Below are 19,589 nucleotides of genomic sequence, written 5' to 3'. Positions count from 1 at the left end.
ATCTCGATACGATCTAAAAAAAAATTGTTTCAATTATCATCAACATTGGCCTTTATCTTCAGTTTAAAAGTGCTTTATTTATAAAACACAAAAAAAAGTTTTACACAAAATGAAATACAAACTGTAGACAAGTTTAAGGAACAAGTGAAGTAAGTTCTCATTATAAACCCCTTTGTTTCAGAGGACATGTAGACACTAATAACAAATAATATATTATAAATACTGCATACATATAAATTGCACTAAAATCATATTAATATACGTGTCATCTGGACTTTACCAACTAAGTGTAGCCTAGTTATTAATAACAGCACCTTGAACAAGCCGGAGAGGGTCGCTTTGATGCAGATGTTGGCCTATTTGACAGTGCAGAAACATACTTGCCCTGATGCATGTTACATTAACGAGGGTCAACGAGCAGACACACACACCTGCCCTCTGCAGTGCTCTAAACTGAAAGTGAATGGAGTCTCATTTCGCTCCAAAATCTCTTGAATATGATGGAATATGATTAAGGATTACCGTGATTATGGTAAGCTCACATTTCATATAACACACACCATACAGTACGAACTCATCTAACTTTCACTAGCCAAAAAATTATATATACATATATGACGATACAGTATGACTTCACAACGATACACATCGTCACGTTTTAATATTGCGAAATATCGCGGGACGATGTATCGGCACACCCCTGATAAATAATCATTAATCAAAAGGTTGGGAATCACTGGGCTAAACTGTGAGACTAGAGTTGTCTCGTCGTTGCTGAACAGCAGAAAGTCTTCCATCCCACTGCAGCGGTCGTCTTGGTGTTCCTATTCAGTTCCCCTGGCAGTCAACAGACACCTGGCGCCTGTCCAGCCCCCATCATCACCCTTTACAAGACAATGGACAACTCTGTACTGATCAGATCTAACACCCTGTCTCTCTCTCTCTGCCCAAGCGGGCCCAGATGGCCCTGGTCCTGGTTCTAACCAGTATCTGTTGTGTTCTAACTGCTGCAGGGCCACATTTAGACGAGTGGAATTTATTTGTGGAGTTTTTTCCCCTTTCATTCACTCTCTACTTCTCTTAGACTTCTTTATTAGCTGCCACATAAGTTGTCCCCTTGTTTTCCCTCGACACAGAGGGGGGGACAAGGAGGATACAGAATGTAGGAGCCGGTTTCGTTTTTTTGGCAGGCAAAAATACTTGAGAATGCTAAAACTTTCCGTCTACAACAGTATATAGTCCCTTGTACCCTGAGATGTTTTAGTGATGCACAAGGGACCCTTGTTGTGAACATGCTTGGCGATCACATTTTCAAACACATTTTGGGTCTGCATGAGTTCATTTAATGGCATCTGCACTCTGGTTTGAGACACAGCCAGAACATGCCCACGGTCTTTTATAGGTTGGAAAGAAACACCCTCGCTGCTCTTTTATGTGTTTGTCAAACTTCTTTAAACGTTTTGTGACATCGGTGCATGTGCCTTTGTGCTTTGAATGTATTATGCCTTTGTGCAGATAATTCAAACATAACTCAAACATAATTCATAATAACAAGTCCAATTCTGTCCAAGTATGTGTTTGTCTTACTAAACACATTACCACTACTAGACTATAATGTCCGCAGAAGTGACAGCTGCTTTTTTTATTCCCCTGTGTGGTTGCAGTCAGACACACCAGGGTCACACCTGACTGCCTTGCAGCTTAAAACAAAGTACCTACAAATATGCTGAGAAGTTCCACATGAACTAATTATGTGTAATGAACACTCACACGCAACGCACGCACGCACGCACGCACGCACGCACGCACGCACGCACGCACGCACGCACGCACGCACGTGCACGCACGCACGCACGCACGCACGCACGCACGCACGCACGCACGCACGCACGCACGCACGCACACGTATGATGTGTTGAATCAGTATTGTACACAGTTATATCGAATATTCATGTGCATAAGTTACATTTGAAAAGTATTGCAACACATTGTTGTATAGCACATTGACTCTAGGCATTTATAACTTGTTCTGCGCTGATTGCGCAGATTGGTTCCAGCCTTCCAGCGGGGATTTTAAAAGGCTGGCTTTCCCCAGCTTCCAGCCAGAATGCCAGTGACCACGTCGCTCTATTTTTTTTATGTGTTGTTGGAATTACTCATTGATTTAACAGCTGGGTTTGGTAGGTAGGGGTGGGTGGCGTTTGTGTTAGATCACCTTTTCTTCCTGTTTTTCTGTCAGTAGTGAGGTTTGTGTTGGTCTTTTGTTTATTTCATTTAGCTTAATGCTTATGTCATGGTAGGTGGTTCATGTTTAGTTTATTTAGTTTATTATTTTGCTATCAGCCCACCCTGGGGTCATATATGTTAAATAAACACTTCTTACGGGGTGATCACAGCAGGACACTTCTAGGTGCAGATGATTCAAAAACACAAAACTTTTGTCCAGGGGTTATCAACATGTCCGTACACAGACAAACGTGTCCATGGCACATTTTGTATTTTGATTATTATGTGTACATATCTATCCTAATTATTTTAATGTATAATAATTTGTTTGAATGATTTTGGTGACTCGTAAACCAGGTGCTCATTAATATGTTGCAGGAGATTTATCGTATTGGTACCCGTACATAATTGCATCAAGTAAGGATGCAAGACAAGACAGACAGACAGCTACTGTAGAAGTCACGTTTGCTAATGTTTGTATGTTTTTTTAATGCTGACCCAGGGAGCTGAGCTCCAAAATGTCCTATGCACTCGTGCAAATGGCAAATAAAGTCTATTCTATTCTAATAGCTGCCTTAATTTTTTCATTGTTGCACTGGCGTACCTTACATCACACCACCTACGTACGCATGGTCTAAGACTTTCACATCAACATTGAATACTTGTTCACCTTAAAACAACAATTGTTGAAACTACAGTACCTTGACAAACAGAAAACGAGTTAAGCTCGTCCATTGTGGAGCAATTTGCAAACCCAGACAAAAACATTCATATCGTCCACCGTCCAACCATGCTCAGGTTTGCTGGTTTGAATGTGAACCCCAAGAAAAGAGTGGGGCAGTGTGCTGTGAATTAACACAGGATTGACCCTGGCAGCATATCAATGGTACAGGTGTGTTACCTGTTTATTAATCTACAATTTTTCAACCACAACTAATGAGCGAAGACATCAGTAGAATGAGTTTGGGAACAGACGTCATGAGACAAAAGACATAGTATACAACAAATTATCTGTGATGGGAAAATGGATTGCAACAACTATGCAGTGATGGTGAAGAAAGGAAACTTGGAAAGACACTCGCTGACAAATCATAAATCATTTGACTAGACCTTTCCAGCAGACAGAGAACTGAGAAAATGAAATAAGGAACTAAAATCTCAGCCATGTGTTTGTGTGTACCATACTGTACATGGAACTGCAGAGATGTCATCAGTATTCTAAGTATTTGTCTCATCAGCAAGAACTGCACAGTGATGGTGAAGAAAGATAACTTAGAAAGACAGTTTGCGGACAAACCAAACAACCAAAATATTGATGAAAATGTCCATCACAGCTGGCATGGCGATGACCCCTACTTTTGTCTGCATTTACCATTGTCCCACCGTTCCTAACACATTTACAAGTATCAAAACAGGAAGCAGCAGTACAGCAGTATAATTCTACACCTTGTGCTGAAAAGTTGAGAATATTTAAACTTTTGAGTGTCTAAAAAACAGAGAGCAGCGTGCAGCGCACAACCATAGGAAAACAATGGTTTTGCTGGGGATGTATTTTTAACAACTCTTGGTGTAATTATCCACTTAAGGCTGGTCTTGGTTATCTTGGTTGTTGGTGGTTTTTGGGAGCTGGGAAGAACCATTCACTCGCTGCGCCTCGTTTTCTCCTTTAAGCTGGGGCCATAACAAGCCCATTGTCTATGACTACTGTATACCTGAAATTACTGCCAACCATTTTCCAAGTCATACTGTGGTTTGTTTGGCTTTCGAGGAAGCCATTTGATTCCATTCATTTCAGTATGATATGAAAATCAACTTGCAGGGACTTGAAACGTGCTTGAGATAGGTAATCCAACACACTCATTGTGTGTGTTGGTATCATTGTGTGGTTATTTTTCATCAAAGTTACACTATAGTTGCATTTGAATCAGACATCGGACTTGCCAAAAGAAGTCTGATGACTTAAGCCTGAGGACTAATGAAAATCTAATATCCCATAACATTGTCTCTATTATTCAGGTATGTTCAGTATTGTTTTAATCTAAAAGTAAAGCCATTAACTTTTAAACCCTATATACTGGGCTACCCCTCCTTTTTTTTGTAAATAAAAATCTCTTCGTTAAAATCTACATGCCGATCTACGTGTCCCAACGCAACCCGTTGTGAGCTCTGCTATTTTCACATCTTCGCAGAATGTTCGCCTTTGCTAGGGTTCATGTGGTTATCAGCTAAATGGTCTATATTTTGTAGAATATATGGCCGAAGCGATGCCGGTATGGTGCTTTCACAGCTTTGTAATTTTTGTCCATGTGAATAAACATGAAGTCAGTCCGTGACGTGTATGTGAAAATGATATGGCCATTAAAAGTGATTGGGATTCTGATCATTTGGATTGGCTAGAATGAAAATAAACCATATAAATCAAGACAGCATGGGCACAATGCGTTGGAGTTTGATTTGGCACAAGCTGGACTGTTGGGAACAAAGCAACACCCACAGAAAAGAGGAAATTTGTAGTGGAACAGATACTCTGCCAGGAAGAAGCTAGAGGTTTGGGCCAAAGCAGTTTTTCACACTAAGCAGGGACATTGGATGAACTGGAAAAGTGAAGAAGCTTAGTTAGAAAACTTTGGAATACAGATGAGTGTATGCTTATAAAAGGAGCAACTCACGATATGCTGCCTCACCCCACACTGCAGCCAGTGGCGGGGTTAACTGCTTACAACCTAGTATCTCTATGTTGGACATAGGCGAACATTTAGGGGGAAAAAAATCCTTCAAAACATTCGTCCAACACAAATCTTGTGTTAAAACCCCCCCCCCAAAATAGCAGATCTGCAAGCTCATAATATGTTGCGCTGCAACACATTGTGAGCGTGTAGATCGGCTATGTCATGCAAAGCAACAGTAGTAGTCATGGGACTACTGTTACTGGACAACAAATGTGTAGTCATGGGAAGAGTAGCCATGGGAGGTGTAGTCATGAAAAGTGTAGTCATGGGAAGTGTAGTCTGGGAAGTGCAGTCATGAAAAGTGTAGTCAAAATTGGAGGAACTGTGCCTCAAAGTTGCTTAAGCCCCAAATCCCTCAAAAACATACAGAAGACATGACCTCAGTCTCTTGTCAGCGGTAGCAACATGCATGCCAGGAATGAGTCATAAACCACACACTGTAGCGTTTTACACTGTCAAACATATAGACTGCTATAATGTGGTTAATAAACAGCTGAGCCAGCTGCTTCTTGCCATGCAGCAGGATAATCTGTCCCCTTAGCCTGGTTGCTTGTATGATTTGATTCCTCACCTGGTGAACAGGCCGTTTAGGATCTGCCACCCGCCTTATACCTTCTCTACATTGCTACATTGGTACTGAGCCAACCGTGTCAGCTGTCCTCACATCCTTTGCTTTTGGTTTTGCCTGATGGAAATTTAAGTATTATCTGGATTCAGGCTTTTTACCACCGAAACTCATAAAGGTCTTTGGTTCCAGTGAGGTAATGGTGTAGTCATTAAAAATGTTAGGCAACCAGTTGGCTAACATACTTGTATAGCAATAACGATAAAAGGCACTCGATCTACCGGTCAATCTTCATTCCTACTCAAATGTTTTTTTTCAGGAGGGTGGCATCTCCCTTAAGGTGACTCTCCACCAAACAGACTTCTTCAGACTACAACACACTGCAACAGACTGGTAATCTGTTGGCAAAAGTTGGCATTTAGTTCAGCACAAACTGTCGGCCGCAGCGCACATTGTTGTGCAAATGCGTTAACACTGGCAGGCTGGCCTGTTAGTGTTGCCAGGTCTGCTTATTACATGCGACTTTGGGTTTGTTTTCCTGTAAAGTCGCTTGTAAATATCCATAGTTGCTGGTTGCTTTTGTTTGGGCTTGTTTCTGAAGTGTAGTTGCTTAATTGGGCTTGCTTTCAATATTCTTTTTGAAAATAGCTGATATAATAGGGCTCAAGTGGTGAAACCGGTCGCTTCTTTTGGGCTTGTTTTCATAGACCTGGTCGCTTGTTTCACTCACAGGCAACACCGAAGCCGGCTCGGACCAAACCTTCACCCCCCTCTTCTCTACCCCACGGCTCTACCAGTCGGCCCAAAGACTGAACATGCTCGGTTTCTCTGAGTCGGGTCGATAGAGGTCTGAACCGACGGAACGACGCTATCCGACAACAATTTGTCGGCAGCAGATGCTTTCCGATGCCGCAAGGATGCATTCTGGTCGCGTCCCCAGGGAGGTTTTCCAGACATGCCCGGCTGGGAAGAGGCCACAGGGCAGACCAAGGACCAGGTGGAGCGATTATATCTATACGCTGGCCTGGGAACACCTCGGGAGTCGGGACCCCCCAGTCAGAGCTGGCTGATGTGGCCAAGGTTGTGTTCCATTCAGGTCAGAGTCAGGGTGCTGCTATTGTGCACTTTGGCTCATGGACAGACTCATGCTACACTAAACGGAACAGAGCCTTTCAGCCTTAGTTAGTTCACATTAGTCTGACGGCCAATTATCCCGAGGTCCCAATAGTCAGAACTTATTTTAGTGTGAGGTATCATGCGCACCGTCTGACGAATGGTACTTCGGAACAGTGGGCTAGTTACACTAGTCTCAGTTCATAACTCTGACAATCTTATTATTTCACAATGTCCAAAAACAGTAGCACGCAGCTGCTCAAAAAAGCAGAACTGAAATGTTACAAAAGCAACAAATCCCCCCTCTACTCCATCACTGAGGCATTTTTCTTGACTTGAAGTTATTTTATTAGATGTATTAGCTAGTAGTGTATAGTTATTTTTTGTTACACAAGATCCTCAGTGCTAATTTACAAAACATTATTTACCTTTGTACACTCTCAAGATTTTACTATGTAGCCTTCAAAAACAGAATGACAGTTAAAGTTAGACAATAAAGAGACGAAAGCCAAGAATGATATGGTGCAAAAAGTAAAATCCCCAGTGTTAAAAAAGTGTGTGGCAAATGATGGACATCCCCCATCTTGTGGTGTCATTTAGTCAAATAACGACTGCTGCGGTACATTTTGTACAGAAGAGGGTCTGCAATGCAGTATGAGGAAAGTTCCCATGGATATTTTGGGGTAATAAGTTCAGTTTATTAGTTGTGATATGATAGTTCCTGATATTTATGAGCTCATGCAATGCTTCCCTCTGTGACTACATGCTTTGTTTGCCACTAATTAAACCTGAATATGAACTGCACCTCCTTGTAGATTGTAATGAGCACAGAGGCCCCTTTCACAGGAAAGAATAACACAGGGGTGACAATGACAGATGGTGCTGTGGTACAAACTTTGTTCGTTATTGTAACCCAGCAGGGAACAAGTGGAATTCAAAGTTTAACTACAAGCTACCTGTTCTGCAAACAAACCCATAGAAGCATTATATGGGATGACAAAAGGGTCATGTTTTTTATCCAGTGTTGTTACAGATCATTATTTAATTAAAATAGGGGTTTTAGAGCAGAAAACCTTACATGGCAAATACCAGTGGTGGAAAAAGAACTAAATTTTTTTAGTATCAATACTGCAAAATAGAAATACTCTGTTACAAGTAAAAGTCTGGAATTCAAAATTTACTTCAGTAAAAGTACACAATTATTGGCATAAAAATGTACTTTACAAAAGTAAAAGTACTAATTATGCAGAATGTCCCATTTCAAGTTTTCAAATGTAAAAAAATCTTTTAAAAATTGCAGATCTACAAGCTCACAATGTGTCGCATTGCGACACATTGCGCGCTTGTAGATCGGCTATTTTCAAATGGCCGAAATGTATATAGGGCTGAAGTGGTTAATGTATGTTTTGTAATAATAATCAAAATCTATAAAATAACTAGTAACTAAAGTTTTCAAATAAATGTAGTGGAGTAAAAGTACAATATTTGGATCCAAGATGTAGTGGAGTAGAAGTAAAAGTATTGGCAATTGGAAATACTCAAGTAAAGTACAAATACCTCAAAAGTAAATGTACATAGTTACTTTCCACCACTGGCAAATACATCAAAATACATTTGAGAAATCACAAATACTGTACTTCTTCAGCAAATGCTTCACAAAAGAAAAGCCAACATGTCTCAAAGCGTTGCTTTTCTCTGTGTTTTCTTCCTATACTATGAAGACTGTGATTGCATTATTGATTTCAATCGCGTTGGAATCAATCTGGGCAGCGAGTTTCTGCTTTCCTTCCCAGAACTCCTTAGCTAAATTCCATTCCCCAAAGCTCGGTCACTCGCTAACTCTCCTCGCTTCCTCCACTCGCGCCTAAGCCCCGCCCCTAAATCATGACTGATAGACATGAAAGAAGACCCTTCACAGCTAATAGAGAAAAAAAAATAAGAATCGGTTCAGAATTGAATGAGTACGGCTATAGTTAAATAGCGTAAAGTGTCCTCTTTTGGGGAATTCAGAATATAGTCACCCTATATTCAGTCTATGATATAAATACAATACATTATTTTAAACATAATCTTTGTCACAGTAATTTATAGTAGTCCATGCACTGCATTGAGGCATGCACGGAGAGAAATGAACTATCAGCTTTTGAGACAGAAGAAGTGTGCACAATATAATTACAATGTATATAATTGTATTATGCTTTATATCTGTCATACAACGCAATAAAGCCAGTGGCTTGTTGCGTCTTTTCAGTTAATTTACACTGTGTGTGTGTGCGTGTGTGCGTGTGTGTGCGTGTGTGTGTGTGTGTGTGTGTGTGAGAGATGGGCAACGAGTGATCGGCGGGGGCGAATGGGGGGCGGTGTTTTCGGCATGGTTTCGGGTTTCAAGCATTGTTTGTGTGGCCACATGTGGAGGAGGACCATGTATACGTCACGGGAGAAGGGAAAAAAACTAAAAAACGTGTACACGTGATGCGGAAGTCTGCCGCGGAGGAGCTGTGGAGAGTGGTCGAGCATACACTTGATGTACACTCGCTCAATGCGGAAGTGGAGAGCCTCCTCGCCTCCTCCACTCGACTCCACTCGCCTCCTCCAAGAAGCACATGAACAATTGGACCCTGACTACTTCCGGTTCGAAGTCGGAGTGACCGAGTGGGAGTGAGCGAGTGGCCGAGATTTTCGGTATTGGAATTTGGCTCTTGAGAATGGGGGTCGAACCCTCAGCTCCACCATGCTTGCCATGCTGGTTGCTGTTAGCATGTATGGTAATTGGTTATAACTAGTAGAGCGCAACCGATGAATCGGTCTGTCCAATATATCGGCCATTATTTGACGACATCGATATCTGAAAAGCCATGTACTTGACTTTGGTAAGGAGTCTAAGGTGGAATAAGTCAACCGACGGATACTTTTAGCTGGGTGTTGTCGCCAGATCTACAAGCTCACAGTGCGTCCCATCGCAACACATTGTGAACTTGTAGATCTGTTATTTTCATTTGTTTCAAATAGGGTGTTAATTAGTGGTTAATTCATAATGTACTTTTTCTCCAAAAATAGAGTAGAATATACTAAGTAAAAATGTACTTTGTTATTGTCCACCATTGTGGAAAAACTAAACTGAAATGAGTCAATATTTTCTAACCACCTGTTAGTTTCATTACCAAAAAGAGGAACCTAAAAATGTTCAGATGGCAATGAAACGGAAATGATGGCTGATGATTACAGCAACTGCAGCTATTTCAGGTGTGAGTCAAGGGAATATTGTTTCACTTCACTTTTACATTGACGTCTTTATTTATAGCCTTAGACTGAGACTGAGACTTTTGAAAAGCTTCCTAAAACAAATCACAAAATGCTACCTGGCCAATTTCCAGTTGGCTTTAAGGAGCAGCACTGCTTGAGGGGCTTTTAGTCTTGATGATAGAGTTGTCATCGTGACTTCAATTTATTTGAAGAAGCCTCTCATAATGCCTGATGCTTTACACTGAAATAAACACACAATTTGCTCCAGTACATTGCCAGTAGTACATCAAAGTGCGGCATTGTGTCCAAAAACCACAGACATATGGAAAAATGGTGTCCCAACTCAATTAAACTACACTAAGCTTTTTTTCTGTACTGTATATGTAACTTTGTTCTGAGGAACAATGGGAAGAATTACTGTATTCTGAACACAGTTCACAACACTCCAATAGCATTTCCAAATGACAATGAAAGCTCTCACAGCAGAATACTGACCATGTAATATTTGCTAGTATAGATGCAGTAGTGTATAGCTGCCCTTACAGAATGTAGAAATGCATAACGCACGCACGCACGCATGCACACACGCACAGTCGCACACACACACGCACGCACGCACGCACACACTGATGAAATAAGTATTGCTGATAGATTGAATTATTTCATAATTATTGACGTGATTCCACAGAACCCAAACAACAATTTTAGAGAGTGTAACGTTACCGTGACAACAAGGAACACTCAAACACCGAGTGGTGTAAATGATTAGACAACCACCAAAGGTATGGACACCACAAAGTAAACATTCCTGTAACCGAGCAGCAAAGGCCTGTGATGATTCTAGCCAAACATCACAAGGTTTTAGCAGGACTTTAGGACCGCAGTGGGCATGTGGAGATGTTTTATTGATAAATAGTAAATACCGCAAGAACCTAAATCAGGCAGTATCACAGAGCGAGAGGGATGATATGAGAGAATGTCTTGAGGCATCCTTTAACCACTTGAACCCTAGCATCCCTATTCTGGCCGGAACATTCTCTGAAAATAGCCAATCTACTCTGAATGAGCTACGATATGTTCTGTCTCAATAAGCTTGTAGAATTGGCTATTTTCGATGAAGAGATTCGGTGTAGAGGGAAACAAGAGCTGACCAAGCACCGAGCCAACTCAGGTTGCGTTGACTAAGTATAGATGTCTAAGTGGTTAAGTTTCTCTTGAGAGGAACCGTTGGGTTTAACACAGCAGATAAAATGAAGAGAGGTACTGTAAAAAGAGAGGGTTTAGGGGTCAATGCTCACATCCGCTGCCTCTCTCTAAGGTTTCACGTGGATCGATTGGTCCTTGGCCCAACTCTCATGTACAGCTGTGTGTCTGTGTGTTCATTCCACACACTCACATTCTCTGAATTGCTCTGCTTGGGAAAAGCCCCCCCACACTCCCACCACACCCCACCCTTCCGGACAGTCTATATTTGTACAGACAGGAGAGGGTCGAGTAGGTTTTAGTGTTGTGTGTATATATGTAAGTCTGTGTGTGTGTGTGTGTGTGTGTGTGTGTGTGTGTGTGTGTGTGTGTGTGTGTGTGTGTGTGTGTGTGTGTGTGTGTGTGTGTGTGTGTGTGTGTGTGTGTGTGTGTGTGTGTGTGTGTGTGCGCGTGCGTGCGTGCGTGTGTGAGTTCCTGTTAATATTTCTTACCTGGAATGACCTCAAAGAGAAACTTTCCACCTTCATCCCCAGCGGTTGAATGTTCTGTGACTTTGTTTCCAGGTAAGAGAATAGTTCCCTGGAGAAAACAAAACAATAAAAAAAGATTAAGCATACACAGAAATCACCAGAGGCCTCCCGGACACCTATTTCAACAAAACACTCATAAGCAAGAACATATTCAACACTCCTTTGAAGTTTATATTAACTATTTTCATATCATAAATGCATCAAAATAATGTGGCTGCAAACATCCAACGATTACGATTGCAATTATGACCTAATTATTCATTATTAGATTAACATTGCTTTGAACTGAAAAACACATTCCTGTCACCTTTGATAGTTTTGAAATAAATTTGATTTCACCACCACAAATAAAGATTGCCTACACCAAGTTTTAAAGTAACTTTTCAACCATACTACAGTACATTATACCATGTGCGGCATAGCTGAATGGGTAGACAGAGGGACAGTCGACAATATCAATAAAGTTACATTCTCGTTGCAATTACCTCCCTCCATCGGTAGAGAGACATCAAACACATGGACTGTAGCTTTAAAGCAGATCGGTAAAGCATGGATGCAGCTGCCAACACGTTAAAAGAAGCTTCCAATTATGCCCACTTCAAAGCAAACTTCAAAGTCCCAGTAATCTTTCAATTCAGGTGACTGCGCTGTAATATTTCAAGTAGTGCTTTTGGTGAGTTTGAATAAACTTTGAAGGGTATTCCAAAATAGTAATTCTAATTTACGGAGCTCTCAATTGTTTGAAAGCAAGTTGAGTTATAAAACATTGTTATATGCATACAAATTCTATACACTTATTTTCACAGATGATTTTTTTGCATCAATCTGGCCAATCGAGGTTGTGTTTCTTGGGAAGCATAATGCACCTTAATTTATATCATTGTGCTAAAATGTTTCCATGACATACAATCTTACAGAAATTTGCAAGATGGATTTGAATACCGGTACACACACTTCAAAGTTATTAATATCGGGCCTTGAAATGGTGCATTTATATAGTGCCATTATCCAAAGTGCTTTACATTCACATACACTCACACATGGAGGAAACCATGTGAGCATTGCAAGGCATCAACCTGCTCATCAGGAGCAGTCAGAGGTTCAGTGTCTTGCTCAAGGACACTTTGACACCAACTCGGGAGGAGCCGGGGAACGAACCGGAAACCTTCCATTTCCCAACCTCTACCCTCTGAGCCACTGCCACCTTGTGCAAATAACAATTCTGAACTCAACAAGACTACAAAAGCATGATTAATATTGGCACTAAGTTTGCAGGAGTGCAACAAAATGCCTCAAAACATAAACGCAGCGTCCGATTGCCGTGAAACTTTGCACGCACATTCCCACTAGGCCAAGGAAGAAATGCCCTTTTCATTGTCCTGTTATAGCGCCACCAGGAGGACGTATTTGCAAAACTTTTTTAAAAATATGATATTATTTTGTCCAAACATCACACAAATCGGTACACATTATCTCTATAGTCAAGTGATCAAGACGGATCTGTCCGATTTTTCATATTCCATCCTGATTGGCGAATTCCGAACATTGCTGCCTCACAATAACCTACCTGACCTGGCAGAGACCTGTGCTCCGAGGAGCATTTTTTCTAGTCTCTCATTGACCAGTGCACGTAAATGCAGGCATTTGGTGAGGCTCTGATTGCCATTCAGCATCACCAAAAAACAAGTCTGATCGTGTCCGTGTCCCTTGGTGCAGTGGTTCTCAACCACCAGAGGTCCATGAGGGGGTTCCAGGGGGTCTCCAGCAAAAAGAGGAACAGTTTAAGCATTCAATATTTATTTTCAAAACATTTTTGAAAAGTCTTGACAAATCCTCTCTTATGGGGGTCCCTGGCACAAAATCTTTTCAAATGGGGGTCCATAGCAAAATACATATGAATTGTGGGGACCACTGTTTGAGAACCACTGTCTTGGGGGTGTTTGTGGATGACAGAGCTGAGTCGTCACGTGGCAAAGAAGCAGTGTTATGGGCCGGGGTACACAAATCTACAGCCTGGGCCAGAGGCAATAGATCAGCGATGTGACACTAAAGGCCAGCAGCTCCCTGCTGCTTTAAATAGTATCAGCATCAGCATGCTCCGCTATCACCACGACAACCTTGCCGCCTATTAATAGTTCTACAGGATAGATGTCTGCTGCAGTCTAGCCGTCCCTTTGGAGCGTACGTCTGCTCTGGTGGGCTGTCACACTTTGACGTGGCATGCACGTGTGTGTGCATTTGTCTGTGTGTATTGTGTGCGCGTGAGCGTACTGTATGTGTGTGTGCGTTTCGAGCGTGCGTGCATGTAAGATTGTGTATTGACTATTCCTTCTCCATTCCCTATTTCTCATAATGTTGTCTGAGGTAAGAGTTTGGTTAATATGTACATCGTCTTGAATCACAATTAAAATTGGTTCATAATTCATTCCCTTCTTGAATCACTGGTTCTCAACGTGGGAGTCTGTGGACCCCCAGGGGTCCTTGAGGGGGTTCCATGGGCCCCAGCAATATGGTTGATAGTTTGGAATGAAATGGATCGTGATGTACAAATGGAACCAAATGGACCCGCAAACTGAGGGTCCTTGAAATTGATGAGGGTTCAGAGTCACTGACAACAGAAGCACAAAAGCCCAACCTTATCGTCCAAGCTGCTGCAACAGGGTTTTATTTTCAGAGACCTTCTTCTTTGGAGACGTTTTGTGTTACAGGTGGCGACAGGCTCAGCCTCACTACCTGAACAGATCTATAACCACTGAACCCACTGGGCAGCAGTATGGCCCAACACACACACGCACACGCGCACACACACACACACACACACACACAACGGTCCATTAAAAGACTGGCCTGGAGATTATATTATATTACCAGAGATTATGTTACCAGTTATAATGCACAACGTGAAATGACCCACTCCTACAGCTAGGTCACATATATGGGACATTATCTCTGTGAACATATGAAAATGTATCGCAGTGTGAGCGTGCGTGCATGCGTGTGTGTGCGTGTGTCGTGTGCCTGCGCGTGCACACCACACACAATTAGCAATTCTATTCTACAGTATTTAAACAGAGCTGCCCGGTCCTGTGTACGTGTGCATTAAGTGGGTATCAACCGGGCTGAAATATTACTAAAGAAGTAAGCAGACAAACTTTGAACCAGATCCCTGTAAAATTCAAGCTGATAAATGGGTTGTCTCTCCTGATTGGATGAAATTCCCTTGGTGACCCACCTGGAAAATACATTTCTGTTTACTAAAGCGCTGAAAAGACGAGGAGACCACTGATACCGAACAAACACTCTCTATAGCAATGATTACTATCAGAATATAGAGCTTTAACATTTTAACAAAACACTTTTTGTAAAAATAAATATCACTATACAGCACCTTCAATGCTACTGTGCAGTGTAGTGTGCACCATCTGCTCTGTATTAAAATGACCTCTATCTGCAGGTTAGTTCAAATGTATACAATATGTGACATATATCTCTGCGTAGGACCCATAAACGTTAACAGGATGTAAGCTTTCCTTCCTGCTGAGAGAGGCTTCTTTAATGAGCCATGACTGTGACAACCAGGAAGTGGAAACCCTACCTGAGGCCCCAGCAGATGAAGTGCATTAAAAAGACCCATAAAGATACTTCAGACTGACCCCAACACGCACCAGTGTGGAAATCTAGAGCCCGGCCGACGCCAGATTTTGGGGTCTGATGCTGATTTTGGAGAGTCCTGGCCTACCGATTACTGACCTTTTTGAACGATATTTTGTCGAAACAGAAAAAAATCGAGGCCAGTCAATTTGAAAAACAGAACGTTTTGATTAAACTTTTCTCAAAATTTGCATTGCATAGAGACATGTGATCAGATCACCTTTTTTTTTTTTACATTTTAAGACATTCAAAAATGTCCTCCTACTGTGTAATGACAGTTTGAAAGTCAAAGTGTCATCAAAAAGTCAAATAATGGCCGATATATATTGGCCAAGCCCATACATCTGTCGGCCCCTACTAAAGGCCCCAGGTGAAGTGCATTAAAAGGCCTCATAAAGAAGGTCCAGACTGACCTCAGCATGGATGAGTGTGGAAGGGAAACAGCTTGTTTGATGTGATGTGGCCCTCAGCAACACGGTCTGCTTTGCATCAAGCTCTCCAGACAAACAGAAACAACATTAAGAACTATTTTCCCAATGATAAAGGTCTATCGTGTAACACGCCCCCCCTATGGCCTCTGGGGACGGAGCGGGACATGGACCAAAAAGATATAAGGCAAGTCATTCATACTGTAATGTTTACTTCCTGTGTATATACTGTAAACAGTATGCTGTATGTATACAATATCGTGTGTGTGTGTTTGCGTGTGCGTGTGTGTGTGTGTGTGTGTGTGTGTGTGTGTGTGTGTGTGTGTGTGTGTGTGTGTGTGTGTGTGTGTGCTGTGCATGCATTTAATGGAATTGCCAGTGACACTGCAAGAGTACTTATTCTGCTCAGCAGCTGAAAGCCCAGTCACTCACTAGATTGCCATGACATCACCCTATAAAACATATAAAACGTTGTGTTGTTCGTTAACACCCCTGGCAACTGCTGAGCCAAGATGTATGTGCACGTGCATGCATATACCATATGTACTTGCTTGATATTGTGTGTGTGTGTGTGTGGCTTAGGGTGTGTTTATGTTTCACTGCATGTATGTAATTGAGTGCTAGGTGGACCTTTTCTCAAAGCCAGTGTAGCCACAGTAGTTGTAAAACCACAACACCACTCATGCTCCATGTCTGCCACTGCATAATGTCATCTTAACCCTGGCTGCCTGTTGTTTTCTCAAGACAAACCCAACCTCAAGCAGAGCAATATTTACAGTTACCTCGAGTAGTGTGGCCTTACCCAACACAATTGGTAAAGAAAAGAAAGAATTGTTATAATTTGACAGTGGTGGAAGAAGTACTCTATTTTGTACAAAAAAACACTATAAAATACTCTGCTACAAGAAAAAGGCTGACTTAATAATAATCTAAATCTGCAAAGTAACTAGTAACTAAAGCTGTCAAATATGTCAAAATGGAAATACTCGAGTAAAGTAAAAAATACCTCAAAATTGTACCTACAGTAAGTACAGTACTTGAGTAAATGTACTTAAGTTACTTTCCACCACTGTAATTTGATGATTTTCAGTATTTCTGTTGTTGTTAAATCTGGCAATAACATTTTCACTGTATAATTACACTGTGCACATGTTTCTAAAGAAAGATAGGCAAAAGATAGAAAACCACAAGAGTAAAAGCTTGGCCACAGAAGAAGGCAAAGTCACATCTATGCTGCTCGGTAGCCCTCGTCGTCAAGGAGACGATTCTGGGGACGTTGCTCCAGGGCTGTCAGGAGGGTCTGACATGGGGACACCCCCCACTGTTTTGGATGGTTTACTGGGACTCATTAGCCATCAGCACAGAGTAGACAGAAAGCTACTGTCTGTAGCATCCCAGTCACCAGTTATTTAAGGCCGGGTCTGTTCTGGGAAGTCTCTCTCCAGGCACTCTCACCAGATAGTGATGGGAAAACTCTCAGAGAATTGCTTGCGGTTGTGATCAGTGGCGTAAAGTATAGCATTTACAATTTTAAAGGGCAAGACCACTTTGGTAGAGGTTTGGGTTATGTACAGTAGTTACATTGCCATGATGTAACAACAAAAGGTGGACAAGAAATCAAAAATAATTGCTCCAGTGATTAGAAATTGATAATTCAAAATATGCTCCTCATTGACTTACATTGTACGGTAAAACAGCTCTCAAAGTCACTCTTTTAGCACAAAACGAACGCAAACCAAGTTGATTCAGACAATATAGAACATTGCCAAACCCAGTACTGTTTGTTTTTTTCATAAAAATGTTAACTTCCTGTTGATTTGGCCATTTTTATTAGGAAGTCCGTACTGGATCAGTGGATCCGGATTCGGATCCGGATCTTCCATTTCTTGATACTTTACTGATATAGATTATTAATAATTAAACATTATTAATAAAAGATATTCTCAATTTGTCAAAGATACATGTATACGGCTCAGAACGCAGCAGCAAGCTCACTCACAACTCACAAAGTATAAAAAGTGGATAATGAATGACCGTAGTCCAATCACATGATAATATGATTCTGAAATAGACATTCTGAATAATGGATACTTTTACTTTTGCTACTTTAAGTATATATATTTTGATGCTTAAGACTTACTGACTTAAGATTTTTTAATGCAGCTTTTATTCGTAACAACTAAGTAACTTTTATAATTCCAAAATCAGACCACTTTCCACCAGTGGATGTGATACATGATATCACATACAGTACCTGGCTCCAAGGTTGCCATGTATTGTATGTTTGTGCATGCTGCAGTGTCCTAGTGGCTGAGGTTACTGCTGTGTCATGGCGTGGGTGGGTGGGTGTCTGGCCCACATGAAAGATACATGGGTTTTAAGAATAGAAAGGCATCATTATGTCACTGGCTGCTGAGAGCTTTTCTACACCAGGGGTTCCCATTCCCAAACCTTTTCAGCCCGAGGCCCAAAAGAGACATTTGGTGTCTTTCTGGAACCAAACCTTATAAAAAATACATTATGAATTAACCACTTAAGCTCTATTTGGAAAAAAAGCTAAGATTGCCGATGTACATAGCAGTTAACTACTTAAGCTCTATTTGAAAAAAAGCTAAAATAGCCGATGCACAAAGCCGATGTAAATAGCGATGCATTGGTGAACTTCGTTTGATAGAATGCATTTTCACATGCGAGTGCTGCGTCTTCTTTTCCAGTGTGTCTTATGAGCGGTCAGGTTCTTCTGCAGCCAGCCTGCACTCACATACTAGATCAGCTATTTTTGCTATTTTCGAAATGTTTTTTTTTATATATCCTGTATGTATCTAAAGTAAACCGTATCTTATATAAGCTCTGTACCTCGCTGCCTTGTTGTTACGGGGCCCAGTCACAGGAAACCAAACTCTCAATGGGGGACTTTGCTACCTGCATTATTATCATGCCCAAGGCTCTGTGTATGTGCATGACTGTTGCCGTGCGTGCGTGTACATAGTACATGTCCTAACAACCAGTATGGTACCTGTAAGACTATATCCTACTTTATCCTGACCAAGCTTACTGCACACTTATATATATTTTAAGAATAGAAAGGCACCATGGCAAGCTGCATAACTGTATGATTCTGTAACGCATTAAAATGGAAAATAAAAAGCTTGTTAATCCAAGAATCCTGCTGTCATCTGTCCTACCATTGAGCCTGTTAGAGTCATTTTGGCATGTGGAAAACAAGTGTAATAGTTTATGGCCTGTATGGAGCGCAGTGGTTCAGGAATGTCGTTAATCTACAGGTTCCATTATCTACTGTAAGGCTGGCCAAGTTCAATTGATTTTCTCCACGACTCCTCCACTTTTAGGCGTGGTCACCCTCTGAGATACATCTGGAAAATATTGTTTTTTTCTGAATAGATATTGTTCATGGATTTGCACCGTAACTGTTCATTAAGGTCGACTACTGCTGTTTGTTTAATTCAAAATAGAAGCAACAGGAGAACCCTTTCTCTGTCTGGAATACTGACATCCTAATCACATTTTTATTCGTCTTACTTTTCATAATAGACGGGAATGAAACAAATGAGCTCCATGTATTCATTTAGGATACTCTCCCAGTGTATTATTCACCCTTATTAGCATGAGCATAAAATGGTAAGTGGTCTGAATTACAATAATCGTATCATTTCCACCACTGGATGAGTGTAGCCTTTGTTTTATGACTCAACCAGTTGACGTTGAGAGAGTGTGTGTGTGTGTGTGTGTGTGTGTGTGTGTGTGTGTGTGTGTGTGTGTGTGTGTGTCTCTGTGTGTGGGGGTGTGTGTGTGTGTGTGTGTGTGTGTGTGTGTGTGTAAGCGTGTTGGGGCATGCAGACGGCATGTTCATGCCAAACCCACACGTGCGGCGCTCTACGCA

At 41.4% G+C, this 19,589-nt stretch overlaps 1 protein-coding gene across 1 annotated transcript in view; it reads right to left on the bottom strand.

Moving 5' to 3' along the window:
• The window catches only part of arhgap24 (Rho GTPase activating protein 24), a 97,438-nt gene that overhangs the window by 57,284 nt on the left and 20,565 nt on the right, over positions 1 to 19,589 (bottom strand). The window contains exon 3 of the mRNA XM_080419898.1: positions 11,571 to 11,658. Coding sequence (XP_080276024.1) covers positions 11,571 to 11,658 — 88 coding nt within the window. The remainder of the gene's footprint in view (positions 1 to 11,570; positions 11,659 to 19,589) is intronic.

This window comes from Gymnoscopelus braueri, assembly GCF_963280865.1.
Source record: "Gymnoscopelus braueri genome assembly, chromosome: 22".
In the NCBI taxonomy this organism is placed as follows: domain Eukaryota; kingdom Metazoa; phylum Chordata; class Actinopteri; order Myctophiformes; family Myctophidae; genus Gymnoscopelus; species Gymnoscopelus braueri.
This window is presented reverse-complemented; position numbering and strand designations above follow the sequence as displayed.